This window comes from Siniperca chuatsi, linkage group LG15 (genome assembly GCF_020085105.1).
Source record: "Siniperca chuatsi isolate FFG_IHB_CAS linkage group LG15, ASM2008510v1, whole genome shotgun sequence".
Taxonomy (NCBI): Eukaryota; Metazoa; Chordata; class Actinopteri; order Centrarchiformes; family Sinipercidae; genus Siniperca; species Siniperca chuatsi.
This window is the reverse complement of record NC_058056.1, coordinates 14391929-14406928: the sequence shown is the minus strand read 5'-3', so window position 1 is coordinate 14406928 and position 15000 is coordinate 14391929. Positions and strand designations below refer to the sequence as shown.

The 15000-nt window shown below is 43.4% G+C and overlaps 2 protein-coding genes across 5 annotated transcripts in view; one reads left to right on the top strand and one right to left on the bottom strand.

Moving 5' to 3' along the window:
• Window positions 1–844, top strand: part of LOC122862296 (putative E3 ubiquitin-protein ligase UBR7) — a 6344-nt gene extending 5500 nt beyond the window's left edge. Inside the window, exons 11-12 of the mRNA XM_044167690.1 lie at window positions 46–107; window positions 279–844. Of these exons, the coding sequence (XP_044023625.1) occupies window positions 46–107; window positions 279–362 (146 nt within the window). The 3' untranslated portion in view covers window positions 363–844. The remainder of the gene's footprint in view (window positions 1–45; window positions 108–278) is intronic.
• btbd7 (BTB (POZ) domain containing 7) overlaps window positions 845–15000 on the bottom strand; it is a 22589-nt gene continuing 8433 nt past the window's right edge. For all 4 annotated transcript variants that reach the window (XM_044167685.1, XM_044167682.1, XM_044167684.1 and 1 more), the window contains 9 exons: window positions 14058–15000; window positions 7360–7568; window positions 6749–6824; window positions 6146–6306; window positions 5890–6033; window positions 5232–5421; window positions 4933–5111; window positions 4297–4701; window positions 845–4157 (listed from right to left, as the gene is read on the bottom strand). The exon at window positions 14058–15000 is cut by the window's right edge and continues 200 nt beyond it. In XM_044167685.1, the coding sequence (XP_044023620.1) occupies window positions 3381–4157; window positions 4297–4701; window positions 4933–5111; window positions 5232–5421; window positions 5890–6033; window positions 6146–6306; window positions 6749–6824; window positions 7360–7568; window positions 14058–15000 (3084 nt within the window). In that variant the 3' untranslated portion in view covers window positions 845–3380. The remainder of the gene's footprint in view (window positions 4158–4296; window positions 4702–4932; window positions 5112–5231; window positions 5422–5889; window positions 6034–6145; window positions 6307–6748; window positions 6825–7359; window positions 7569–14057) is intronic.

Sequence of the window (15000 nt, the reverse complement as noted above, 5' to 3'; positions counted from 1 at the left end):
AGAGGCGATTGATTGAGACTAATGAATCATGTGTTCTTCCCTCAGGTTTCAATGAGCTGACAACTTCGATCACTGCTTTTTTAGACCAGTGTGTTGCTGAAAGAAAGGTGAGAAATGGATGTTTAAGTGCAAATAGTTAGGACAATTAGACTTAAACATAACAAGACCAACACCTATGAGGTCTTTGATCCATTCGTATTTACTTAATGTAATGTTGGTCTTTTTTTGCCCTTGATCCATATTTCAAACCTGACCCATTTCTTCCCTGTTCTTATCAGACGGTCACAGTCGAAGCAGTACATCAGTTCTTTGAGGAGCTGCGGGCTAGAAAAAGACGCAGAACCAATACAGGATACCAGTAACACAGAGGCCACGCTGCTGTCATATGGTGCTTTGAATGTATGTGTTACTTGGAAGATCACCCTTTTCTCTGTTGAATAAAGGGCTTCTTGCTGCAACCTAATGCTTGAACAATTGGTGCAAAGAGTACTGACTTGTATTAAGGGTTACTTCTAGGGTGAAGGATTGGGAGATTGAGTTTTGAGGTTAGAGGTTCATGTCCATTTTTTATTGATTATAATGATGCCTTAACATTTTAGCTCATAATGAAAGTTTACTTGAAACATTTATGAACAAAATAAATTGTTTCAGCACTGTATGCTTTAAAAAGATTAAATTGTCTGGCTATAATGTTGAGTGTACTTCACATGTCCAGTATGACACTTTGACTGAGCTAAATGTCAGTATGTTTAAATTGTTAAGACAACTTGTTTGTAAAAGTGATGTGAATAAATATCACTGTTTTATGTGGATTCATGTTCCAAATAAACTGAGATCAAATGAATTCCGTAATATCAAACCAGTTTATTTTGAGGATGCCCAAGTTGACCACTGTTATGCACCTTTTGAGGTGACAGTAGAAAAATAGATTCAGTGAAACTAAATGCAACTTAATATCAATCTACAAACATGTTTTCTATGATACCATACAAGTACAACGTACCTGTTATAATTCAACACAAGCAATCACACATTTCAGATGGTTCAATTTCAAAAAGGTGCTAAATGACACTATGTACACAAAACGAGCTACATGAGATTTCAAAGGACTATTTGATGCAGGCTGGTAAGCTGGTAGAAAAGAGCTTGCATAGACATCAAAGTCACTTCTCCAATAAAAGCCCAGCCGCAGGCAGGGGAAGGCACTGACTTCTCTACAGCAAAGAGCAAAACAAGGGCTTTTATTCAATGGAACATTGTCCTGGAAAATAAAACAACTACCCAACATGAACATAGGGAGGAATCTGGAGTTTTGCATTTTTTCCCAATGAAGCAACCTAGATGGAAAAATTAATTTTCTGGTTGGCAACTTCATTACTGCTAAGCTGAGAGCTAATGTCTTCAGATCCTCTACATATTCCTGTTACTTTGAAAGTAAAGTAAATGGGGGACGGACGGATGGACATCTCTACAAACATGGTAATCCACATCACCTACAACATTGAACAAACTGCCCTAATGCATAACGTTTAAGAACAAAATAAATTCTGAGACACAATCTTTATGTTTTATACCACACATTCTTAGTGAGATTTCATGACAAAGACAAGTACACAGTGTTGTCCACTACAGTAAAAACACAAACCTTCAACAACCACTAAAATGTGATAGAAACCATTAAAAATTCATCAGATCATGTGGAACTCAATTCATTATATACAATTTCCATTGGAGATATGAGCCAGCAATCGCCAACTTCTCTTCAATATAAGATTCCTTTTGTTCGTATTTCATTTGTTCCTTTTCCCTTCATCTAACAGACAGGTGGCTCCTACAGTGCAACGATACTCATATGTGAGGTTGTATGCCAGCTGTTGGCTGTAACAGGCTTTTATGTGTGTACTTGCAGGGTTGTGGAGCTACAGCCGCTGTGGCTCTTTAACAGTATATAACAGTATCAACACTGGCTACGCAGGTCCACAACCTCCCATGAGGTGGCGAGATGGAGGCCTGATGTATATACACATGGTTTTAGCATTTGGGTTCAGTGAAATCCACCTCTACCACCCAGAAACACTGCAGTGAATGTGTCCATAGTGAACAGAACAGTCAAATAAACAATTAACAGGGGTTGCGATATAATGACATCATACTTATTTGAATAAAGGTAGCTAAAACAAAATATTCCAAGCACTGATTAAGGCTTTAGATTTGATTACTTGATGCTATTGGATTAAACAGAACAAGGAGCTCCGCACACTGACCACCACACTCTGTGCCAAAGACTCTCTGATATGTACAAACAGACCTGACTAAAGATGGGAGTGTACAGTACTGAGATTGTCTAAACACCTGTGTGTATTAAAGTTATCCTCGCACACAGACACACGCACACACACCTGTTCCAGCTGAAAAACCAACAAACTCCTTGCACCTGATCACTGTACGTCAGTTGCCATGGTATCCCTATATTTTCCACTGTATCTCAGTAATGAACCTGCCGCCGATCCTCCTGCCCCCCCCCATCCCCTCTCTGAAAATGAGGCTTCTGCCTCTAAGCTAGACACTCAGAGGCTGTGATAGTTAAAGCCTGACACAATTATCAGACTGGGTTACAGGAGAATGACAAGCTCTGATGACCTACTTCCTGTAAGATCCAATTCCTGCTTTGTGTGACCAAGCCTTGGCCCGGTATTCATCAGCACTGCAGAACCAAGGTCAGGAGGGGAAAACTAGTAACGTGGGTTGCTATAGGCATGCTACAGGAAGAAATGGAAATACAAGTCATGGAAGGAAAAGAACAAAGCCTGACTAATTTACATTTGATTTTATCACAATACTTTATCCCAGACTGTGTGCCATTGTTCGCTTGTGTAAATTGAGTTTCCTATCCTACCATCTCCCCATTCTATGCTGAAAATAATCAATAGACAACAGAATCTATGAATATAGTCTTTGTTAAACCATCAGTTCATAACTGAGCTACATCTAATGTTGTGATTTCCTCATGCAGGATTCACACAGCATAGAGCTAACCTCTTTCTTCAACTCAAGAGACCAGTCCACCCCAGTAGAGCTTGAGTCATCCTCTAAACCAGCAGGACTAAGCAGGCTTGCGGAGATCAATTACAAGCATCAACAATTAACCTACATCTCTCTTACTCTTCCCATACTCTGACTGTGTGATGGATAGCACAGTGTGATAGAGGTAGGACAAAAGGACAGATCCTATAAATAGCAACCATCGACCACCCCTTTTCCCTGCTCCTCTCAAACACACACACATACGCAGGCACACATTTAGTGCTTTGCCATCCATTGTGATGACCATTCATCACGATTTCCCTTTTCTTAACTCAACCCCTGGTCCTCAACTGGGGTTAAAGTGCAGATTTCTTATAAGGGTAGTCAGGCTTGCTGGGTGACCTGCGGTCTCTGGCGATCTCCTCACTGACACTGTTCCTGTGAGGCTGCTGGAGGGGCCCTAGGCCTGATGATTCTCCAGCTAGAACCATGTCCTCTGGGGCATCTCTAGGTCCTGTGTGCCTCTCCTCATAGTTGTCCATGTTCCCACTGGGAGACCGTAAATGGCCTAAGCCATGAGTCAGGTCTGTCTCATTTGATCGCCCCCTTGGGATGTGTCCCATCCTAGGCTGGGCCCCAGAGGGGCTGGCAAGGACTCCATCATGCCTCTGAGAGGTCATACTGAGGACATCCAGACGTAGTGGGTCTGGGGCAGTCCGTCCCTGCAGGTGGCCCTGGGACTGAGAGTCAGAAATGTAGGGGGGTGGATAAGAACTGGAAGGGGTGCAGCTGTGGCTGTAGAGGTCTGGTCCTGCAAAGGAGGGCAGAGGGTGAGCAGAAGTCGGGGTTGCAGGTCGGCAGGAGAAGTCATATAGGTCAGGGAACTCGGCTTGAGCCTCCAGCTTGGGTTCAGGAGCGTGTCTCTTGCAGGAATGGCCATGTCCAGGACCGTGGCCATGGCTGAGGCGGGAAGAAGGGCAGGGCAAATGGGGCAGATGGTGGCCTGAGGGGCCCATTGGGCTGTGAGGGCCTTCCCTGTCCATCTCTGCCATGTGCTGCTCCCTCAGGGACATGACCGAGACACCCAGTGCAATGTCAGGCATGAACTCCCTCATAACAGGCTCCATGCCCATCTGCATCGGAAAACAGATACAAATGTGTGACGTTACCTGACAATTGAGCTATTCATGATCCCAGGCACAAACTATGAAGCCTCATTTGAATAAACACAAATGTAGCACAAGAACTCTAGGAAGTAACACACACACTCACCGCTTGCCGGTCTGACAGCAAAACTCGGCCCATAGCCTGTGGGTTGGTACAGTCTGGGGGCTGGGGCCTGGGCACAGAGGAGTAGTCCGAGCTGCCATGCTTGGTGGCTGCATGGCGCTGGATCAGGGTGCGGTTGCAGGGGTAGGAGAAGGAACGGGTGGGGGTTGGCATGGGCACACGAGGTCGCCAGGCACCCTTGAGCTGAGCATGGCTGGGTGTGGCAGGGGGGTGGTATGGGGGAGGTGGAGGAGGTAGTGGAGGGTGGAAGCCCGCTACCCCTTCCAGCTCTGTGAACATGCTATCCATGGCTGGGCTGCTGTTTACCCGACACCGGCCCACCTGGCGCAGAGCCAGAATTGGACTCTCATCTCCAAACCGTTCATCAGGAAAGAACTTGTATGGGTTCTGAAAAAACACAAAACAGGAGCTAAAGAAATCTATATCCATGGTGGTATTGACAAAGCAAACCCTATTTTAAAAGATTTTCTTAAGATTAATCTGCATGGGTTCAAGGTCTGTGTCTGCTGTATTACTGAGGTCTGTCTGTCCTCGGCCTTACCATCCCAGTTAGTATCCCCAGCCTTAGCCAGCTCATCCTCCTCTAACCCCTGGGGACAAACTCTTGTTTCTGCTAACCTGTAGTAGCTCAGTGGCTCCGTCTGCCAGACCAAATTCCCTCAGCACCCGCAGCTGCAGCTCATAGCTGACGGTGGCTCCTTCACCACAGTTGAGGGCATACGCTCTCTGGACCTGCTCTGTGTGTCTCAGTTCCTGCAGCCTCCGGATCATCCCTTTTACCACCGACAGCTGAGGCACTAAAGAATGCACACAATACAAACACGTACATCAATGGATTTTTTACCTTTTCACTTAATAACATTCATATTCATATAATAGCCTGATAATTTATTGATTCAGAAAATGTTTTGGCCCACCTGGAATTTCATTGGCCACAACCGATGGAGCTGTGGTTGAGTTGCTTGCCATTTGCTGGTGGCTGATCATGTGACAGCACTGAGGCACAGCATTGTTGACCATGTAGAGCGTGTCTGGGACGTTGGACATGCGCACTAATCGCAAACGCACCAGGTCTGTCTGCTCCACCATCATTTCATCAAGTACAGACTGAGGACAGATAGATGAGAGAGGGCAAGTTAGACCAGAACTTCTAAAAAATAAAAGTCCTATTTGAAACTCAAGGACACTGCGAGGGTTTGCAAATTAGTTCCACTTGATTGACACTTCATCTAATAATGACTCTCTGGTCTAGGGATATGTTCATAAATATTCATGGTCCTGGGAAGGCCTATACATTATTAGGAAAAGTGTGCAAATGGACATAAATTGAATTTCAGTCAAGATGATGGAGGCAACTATTAAAAAATGGTGAGTATGCAAAGCAACTGGGCATGGATTATTTTAGCATGTCTGAGCTATGAACAGGTCCACAAATTTCCCCAAGACTCTTAATGGTTAGCCTGCCCTCTTCACAGAACCTCTACTCTCTCTGATGACAGCTATATGGGGTACAAATAATCCACTGCTTCCTGCGTTATCTGGAAGCTCCATTAATCAGAAGTGAATGGGCTTTACCTTAGCCTCCTCCACGTAAGGAGAGAAGAGGCGGGGACGCACATAGATGCCAGCGTTCTTCTGCCGTAACCAGGCATTGGCTTTTCCCCCTTCAGCTGTGGGCAGCATGTCTGAAGGAGGGGTGCTTATCAAACCCCTTTTAAGCTGTGAACAGGGTGAAGAATGTGGATCAATGCTCAGTTTATGAGGGTCACAATGACTCAGGTGCACACTTGTACACACACAGCAACTAAGAAAAGGCAGACAGAGTACTGACCGCGTCAGCAAGGACGTCACTGTTGGAAGGTAAGATGTGCTCAGTTCGGATGAAGGGCAGGAGGGCTGACAGGATCTCCTTTAGCTCCTCCACATCCAGGTCTCTCCTTTTCACTCCCCTCTTGTTTACGCTGTGGGCTGTGCCGCTCAACAGGTTGGGCTCTAGGTAAATGAGGACAGGAACAGCCATTAGCAGCTTTTTAATATAATGGATATAACCATGACTATTTAAGTAACTATGATTATGCTTTTAAGTCAACCTGCTGGCTATTTTTCACATTGTTTAGGCAAGCTCAATTTAACAAATTATGGATAAATATTGCCTTGCCTGCTGTGTGGTTCAGCTTCCTAAAGCAGGTTGCTAGCCCTTACAATATGATGACTAATAACCTGGACCACAAACGCTACAGAAGACAATTGCTTACTAGGTCAGAGCACACAATGACATGACCAATCACTGAGGCCACTTCCTGCTGACTTGGGTAAAGTTTGGCTCCTTTTTGTAATGCTTTTAAGTGTATTTTAGAGGCTTTGGTAAGTGGGTAATTTCCACAGAGCCATTAGGGGGCTGCTTAGAGGTTAATTATAGAGTGTATTATCTTACCCCTGTCTGCCATCCTCTTAATAAGCTGCTGCTCGCCCCACTTAACAACATACTTGAGAATGTCCTGTTCACTCGCCTGTGAATGAGACCAAGGTACAGAGAAAGAGAAAGATATATATAGGACAGGGAGAAGGAACGACACAAAAGTATTATTAGGACAAGGTTAGATATTGTCGAGAACAAAACTGGAAAGCTGTTAAATGAGGATAAGGTGAAAATGCAATATGTTCCGGCGGTGTCCCAGCAAAACTCAGGCCTGGTTGGTTTGTTTGTGTAGGTGAATTACAACACTTCAACTCAACCATCTGGTCTGCTGCCTGAGTAGCTTGGCAGTGCAGATGACAGCTCAGCTTTGATTAGGTTCTGGGTATGAAGGCACAGAGACCCTGAGTGTCGTCGGTGTGTGCATGGTGTGTATATGTGTATAATGTGTAATTGAGACAGAGATTGTGTTATTGCATCTGTGTGTTTTGCTGTATTTTCACCAAGCAATCATTGAGAATAAGTCAGGCACCCATTACTGAAACTCCACACCAGAAAATCTGTCTTCCACATTGTGAGATGTCATAGAGAGTGACAAGAGATTGACAGGCGGTGTTCTGTTTCCTTACCTGTAGGTAGTCAGACTGAATTGCGCTGAGAAGGTGCTCCTTGCTAAGCTCGTAGAGAACATCTGAGGTGACAACCTGACTGAACTCCTCGCAGAGGAAGTGCATGGCTTGCCTGTGGACCCATTTGGAGCCATACGGTTGGGAGCTCCACTTCAGTATGGGGACGAGTGAGTCCAGAGACAGGCTTTCCACAACAATGTCCTCACAACCTGGGAGAGCCAATGAGACATACTAGCAATTTACACCTTGATAGTCAATCAAATGGGGCACATTATGGGCACAAATGTATAATATTCCAAAAACAAGTACAGAAATTAAAGCCAGCAATACTTAACAGAAGCTAATAGAAAAGAAATACAATTGAAAATAATTTTACTGAACGATTATTAGAATACAAGAGGTAATTCTCCAGCCACTGCCAGACCATCAGTAGTTTTGACTCATATTTACTGACCCAGGGAGTCTCCCTCTAGTAGCCCCCACATCCTCCTTGCTGCGTTTCCTAAATCAGAGCACATACCAGAACAGCAGGCAGTGGTTTAACTCTGTAACACACCAACCCACAGAAATGCCTTTGATACCTTGATGTGTTTCAGTCTCAAGCTGCCACCTCTTAACCGTGATGAGTAAACACAGCAGCCTGAGGAAATGTGCTGCCAATGCAAGAGCACACACACTTTGCAAATGTGTACACACTTGTGTGCGTAATTCTAAAATGCATTAAAAAGCCACAGAAGGCTTAGGGAATTATGTACCTGCTGCTCTAGCCATTTAAAAAAAAAGAGAGTTTTGAAAGGTCAGCCTACACTGGCACTCAAACTCACACTTATTCTAAGAGGGATCCATTTAGGCAAAATTAAACCCCCTAACATCCCTTCAGATTAACATGATTGGCTAGATCAAGCTACCTATGCCAAACCCCAACAATTATTCTCAGCCTTTCTCTGATCAATAACGTTTAATACAAAACAGACTTCCATGGAGATAAAACCAGACTGACTGACGTCCAGTTAGAGCTTGCCAACTTCCTCATTCCAGGTTACCCTGAACATCAGCTCATGGTTGGGCCAGGAGCAACGCTCCTCTGGGAAACTCTTATCTTAAACTAGAAGATCTAAGTTGCCCTTCCGTCCCCAAACAACCACTTTGAACATACACTCTTGGAAACTGGACACCAGACTTGAGAGTGATGGCTCCAGTGATGCTTTTGCTTTTGAATCCAACGCTTCATATCTGTCCAAGCACAACTCACACATTTTTAAGATTAACACATAAAACACATATAAACAATAATGTACATGCGCATACACATACATGCATGGATGCACACACTTATCATGCACTTCCCCTTTTAGTTGTAATAATAAGTTACAGAAATGCAAAGCAGACACCCGCAGTGTTTTAAACGAAGGGTGGAAATCCTGCATTGTTAAGAAGACAGATGAAGTTGAAATGTGGACCCAGGCACTTTGCCTTTTTTATCTGCTATAAACAGACACGAAGAGGGAATGGATTCCCAACATCTGTGCCTCCGACTCCACCACTCGTCCCTGTGCTGTCTGTCTTTTAGAAAGTGCTTTTGCACACGTCAGTCTTTCACCTTTGCATCTTTGCCCTCTCCTAAATGCAGACCCACAGGCACACATGCACAAAGGCAGACAATTCCCAACTTGGGACCAGTGGCACAGGAAAGCAAACAGCTCTGCTCTGTGTTAGCCCATTAGAATTCACAGCGACAGTCAGTCTTTTAAAATGCAGCACTTTTATTATGAGCTGGAGATTAGAATCAGCATTAAATCTAATACTAACCCCACCTCCCCTTCTCTCTACGGGTGGTACACCATATTCACTGGAGCTTAGCTGACTGACAAGAATATCAAAACAACAGCAGGAACAGCAACAGCCAGCTCTACACTACACTAACTTTGGAAGACATATGCATTTTGTCTTGCTGTTATTATTTGGAGCTCCGTGTTTATGGAGCACACAGTCTCCAAAGCCACTTAAAACTTCAACTGCACTCAATGGCCTGTAAACAAGCCTGTGGATGTAAATCATGTCTGATGATCACTCAAGGACTGGGACTTCAGTCAACACACTCCAAAAACAAGATAGGGCACTGAAAGCACTGGTCAATCAGTGAGCATGGAGGGAGAGGAGGTACTACAGTGCACACGCTGAAACCACACCAACTGGCTATTATCTCTGTGGTGCACTTGAAAAATTAATAAGGCTTTTAATATTGGTTGCTATTTGAGTGAGATGGAGTCATAAAGGGATACACATCTTGAGAATTAATAAGGACGAATCACAGAGAGCTCAACTGCTCCACAAAAACCTCCATGGGCCACAACTTCCCACAGCCAGAGGGTAGCAGTCGAGGGGGAAGACAGTGTGACAGATGAGAGGGCTATCTCCATATGAAACCCCTGACATAAGCCTCTCTGCTGCCTCCTGAAGAGATGTGGCAGCTACTGAAGACTCCAGCAGTGGGATGAACTCAGACAAATTTCTCATTTCATAATCAACTCACAGATGCCAGGATGATTTGACACTTTGGAGTAGAGCCTGACCGATTTATCGGCTCTACAAATCTACCAGGCTCAGGTTCTATAAATCTACCGATTTATCGATCAGGCTCTACCGATAAACCTACTGATTTATCGGTCAGCCGAGATTAACCGGCGATATTGGGCTATCGCAGATATATCGATATATATGTTATCTGATATGCACTGATATAAAACGGTTTTCTTTTCAGTATATTAAGCAGGAAGAATGGCCTTTGTTAACATATTGGTGTTACTACAAAGTTTATCCAGCAGAGCAGAACATGAGAGAAAAGACCTCATATCATGTATGTAAAATACAGCTAAAATGTAACAGCTACCTCACTAATGGTTAAAACTATAAACCAGCACAAAAATGACTATAAACATAACCCACCATGTTCTGCACAGACACATTACAAACACTAACAAAAAGTAACATTTGCATTTTGTTACATAAGGCAGCTAACTTCAACTGCTTTCAGCACTAGGCAGTGCATGCTGGGAAATGTGGGCCGTCGCTATGGCTACAATAATCTAAGCACCGCGCAGCACACGTAGTAGAGTGCTGTGTGCACAGCTGAGCAGACATAGTGGAGTCAAAGCGGTCATTTCCCCCTTTCACTACAACTCTAATATAAGGCTGTCCTTGACAACCATCACGTCACTCATGCATATCACAACTGTTTGCTGTGTTAGTGAGGTAGCTAACCAGCTATAGTTTGTCGGTCAGCAGCATCAGAGCATCTCTTCATCATTCTGCAGCTCAGCAGATGACGGTGCGGTGGTGGTTTGAATCTGTCCAGTCCTGACTTCACGCTACGTTGTTACCTCGTGGGTGAAAAGGTGCTGGAAAGTAAATAAATAACGTCTCCATATTGGAGTCACAGGAGCCTGTTTTTTCACCGGATACGTTGAACGTTTCCCCTGAACGTTTATAGCAGAGGCGCTGTTTATCTCAGCAGCAACGAACCATGAGTTAATGTTAGTGACCATTACATTAACAGTGAAATATTGCTACAGATGAGGTGTTTTGATTAGCAAAAACAAGCGTTTCAATTCAAGTTCAATTCATTGAAATAACAGTTAAGAATCGGAACAAAGCTGTAGCATGAATCTAATAGCTTGATAGAGTAAGTTAGAGAATATGTGGTTTAGTAGAGAGCTGTGGTAAAATGTAACTAAGTACATTTAGTACTGTACTTTGGTACAATTTAGAGGTACTTATACTTTATTTGAGTATTTCCATGGCATTTTCTGCTACTTCAGCAACTGACTGATACTGAACAGTGCTGATGTTTATTTATTTATTTTATTTTATTTTATTTTATTTATTCTTTGTTCAAATGGTCAGCAATTGACTAATTTTGAACATACAGTACTGGTGTTTATTTAGCTATTTATTTTATTTTTATTTATTCTTTATTTTCTCAGTGTTCATTTCTAGAATTGGTTGACAAGGTATATTTAACATGTTAAAAGAATATTTAATTTGTTTGAGAAAGCAGCCTTCTGAGTACCTTTGCATAGGCATATCGGTGCAAAAATCGGTGCACAATCCACACAGAAAAGGTCTATTTTCATTCCAGCTCAAAAATTCACTATATTGGCCACCATATCGGTAATCTGTGAATGTTTCCCCTCTAAAATCGGTATCAGTCTCAAAAATCCCATATTGGTCGGGCTCTACTTTGGAGTGTATAAGATTTTTGAAATTGAATGTGAAAAAGGGCATAAAAGAGAGATCTATAAAAAGGGGTAATAAGAGGAAGTTCCAACACAGACAAAGAGATAAAATGACACTGGGTCAACCTCAACCATCTCACCACATTCCATATTGAGGTTTCATGGGAACTGATTAGAGCTGTGCAGCACAGTGGGAGAGGGAGGAGAGGGGATAAAAATATCCTCAAGTAGGGGGTTAATGAGAGGGGGGATGGGAAAGAAGAGGATGTGATGGTGTGTGGGGATGACACTATTTGCCTGCTCGTCGGCTTAATCTGCCAGAGTGACCCTGAGAGCGACACTAGAGCCAGAGGGTGGCGAGGTGGTGTCTAACCAGCTGTGTGTGTGCAGTACTATTCAGATCACTGCACAGGTCTTAAAAAGGTGACTGATTCTTGGCCCTTCAGTCAGTACAGTCAATTCAACAGCTTCCCACAACTAATCCTATGCTTTTGTAAGATTTTATACAAGCATGTTTACTATTGTAGATTGCATTGTGTCCCAGAAAAGTCTTATGTTGTTCGTATAGCTTCCCCTTTGGACAGCTGTTTGTTGTGGTTTTCAAGCTTAAATAGTCAAACATCCACACCCATTGAGACTGCATGACATACTAAATTTGTATCAATACTGTAGTGTGAATTTGCACAAAAATACTTAGTAAAGGGCTGCAATATCTGCTTACTGATGAATCTATGCATTTATAGTGAATTCAAACCCAGTTTTATAAATCCATGTGTTAGCACAGCATACACAGAGGCTAAAACACATCTGAGTATGTTGTGTGTCTGCAGCTGCTTCACAGTAAAAGCCTTTCAGAAACAGAGAATTTGATGAAAGCAAGGTACAGAGCAAGGAGGTGTTACTAGAGGGCTTTTACTGTAAAACAGCATCACTAAAGTGTTTTGAAAACTATATTGAGTGCATTTGAATATGCTGAATATCATTTTATCTTGGTGTTTTAAGTTGGAAATAATACTGTTTTTGATTTCATTACACAGCACTAGGCAGTGAAATTGTATGCTTAAATTATTTAATGTATCTCATATCACCATTTCGATATTTGACAAACTAATTCCCATTATCGTGGCTCTATGAAACATAAGATAGTTATAGGATATGATAACAGTGTTGAGTCATACAACCTCTCTGGATCCACACAGTCATGACAGGCAGGCCAAATGCAGTACTTTTTGTGTGCATTTGAAATAGACTGCTTCAAGTATTGCATATTGCAAAGGTTATTCTGACTGAAGAGGAGCTTTGTTAGGTTGGAAAGTGGACAGCACTCAGACATGCCACTCTGGAGGAGGTGAGTGTCAAAGTGACTGGCCCATGTCAAACCATGGCTGTAACCTTTGGCATGTTACTGGGGTCATTGTGAAACAGTGGCAAGAGTCAAAAAGACAGTGTCATCCGAGTAAAGATAGACCAGTGATGAAGTAGACAACCAGTGATGAGCTGTTGATAGAAACTCAGACGTGCTGCATGTATCAGACAGTAAGCTGTCTGCCCCCCGGAAACACAGACAAACCCTCCAGCCTATATCAATCTGTTACTGGCAGCCGCAGCTTTAACACCCATCACAGTCAGCCAAACTGTTTAACACTAGCTTGGTCTGCACAGCCATATTGCACATATGCCAACATATGCATAATTGTAGTTTTAAGGAAAGGGTGGAATATTAAGACAATGAGTGTGAGACACATTATATGAATGCATGGAGAGAGATATTAAAGAAGGCCTGAGTCTTGCCAGGCATTAATTCACAAAAAATCCAGCCAGTTATAACAAAATACAACTCATATTATTGAATCCACAGAAAACGACACCGATTTTGACAGTCCAGAGGGACAAATTACGGTATTTAATGGTAAAGGCTATTTAACTAGATTATCACAGTTGGTGTTAGGGGTCTAAAACAATTTGTCCAAGCTGAGACGTTAGTCAGTGGACACATTATTAAGGAATGAAACCAAACTAAATTGTGAGGCAGACCATACTCAAAAGTAGAACTGGACAATTAAACAAATATATCGCATTTATTGAAACATTATGAACATCTTATTTTCCTAAATTTACCCATATCACAATTTTAAATAAATGTCTACAAAATGACAGAACAGAAGTTTAACCAATAGTCCAGTATCTTTAAGTTATGTTTAACTGTAATATAAGAGGACAAACATATCAGAAGTGAGCCAATATGAGAGAGGAAATACATGCACTGATGTATTTAAAAAAAAAAAAAAAAATACATCACATATATGGTTAAAGGTCAATCTGATAATATTTCTTCATATAGATCTAGGTCATATTGCCCAGCTATAGTCATGCACCACTAAGTATAGACATCTCTCTTTTTATCTTGTCACGTACTACTGATTGTGTGTATGTGCTTTGTAAATGTGTGTGATCATGACTTACCTTGAGCCAGCATACTGAACTCCAAGAACAGAGCGATGTGGTACAGCTCCATGGCCTCCTCGGTGCGTGTGCTGGCTCCACGGCCCCCAGACACCAGGGCTTGCACCTCGCCGAGGCTGCCTACTGAGGGGCTGCCCCGCAGCACCAGCCCGAGCTCCACCACATCTGTGTACATGCAGTGGAGAATAACCTGCACATATTTCCGTGGGATGATGGACTCATCCAGAACTATGCGGGTGGGTGTCTGCAATGTGCGCTCTGTCATTTCCTCTCCTGTGCGAATGCGCCTCTGCAAAAGGTTCCTAAAGAAAGGAGAACGTGCTGAGAGGATAGCTTTATGAGCCCTAAGGTCCTCATCTGGGGTCCCGGGGCCCACATTGCCTCCTGAGCCCCCTGTTGGTGCTGCAGCCACAGCCACTCGCTCATTACAGCTCTCTATCATCTCAGAGTCTGAGGAAAAGCTGAGAAGAGCATCATAGTAACACATGTAGTCAAACAAGCCCTTCATATCAGCCTCCAAGGAGTTGGGTGTACCAAACTCCTCACTGAGTTGCACCAGTACATCCACGTTCTGCAGCCTAGTATCCTCTGCTCCACCCACCCCAAACTCCCCAGTGTACAGGTAGTGAAGTAGGGCAGAGAACATGGGCACATCAATGCCAGCTGTCTCAATGTCCATGAGAACCTCTGCTCCATAGCCAGGGGATGAGGACAGCAGAGTCTTGAAAAAGGGGCAGCGGGCAGCCAGGATAGCCCGGTGAGCTGGGAAGCAAGTACCTTGGAAGATGAGGTCCACATCAGTGCAGTACTTATGCTGGTAGAGGGCAGCCAGATTCCGCTGCAAGCTGGGTGCCTCGGCACGTGCCAGGCTGGCCTGGAAGCTCAGCTCCTTGAGGGCTGCTGTGCCCTCATATTCCTCCACCAGGGCATTTGTGTCACGGAC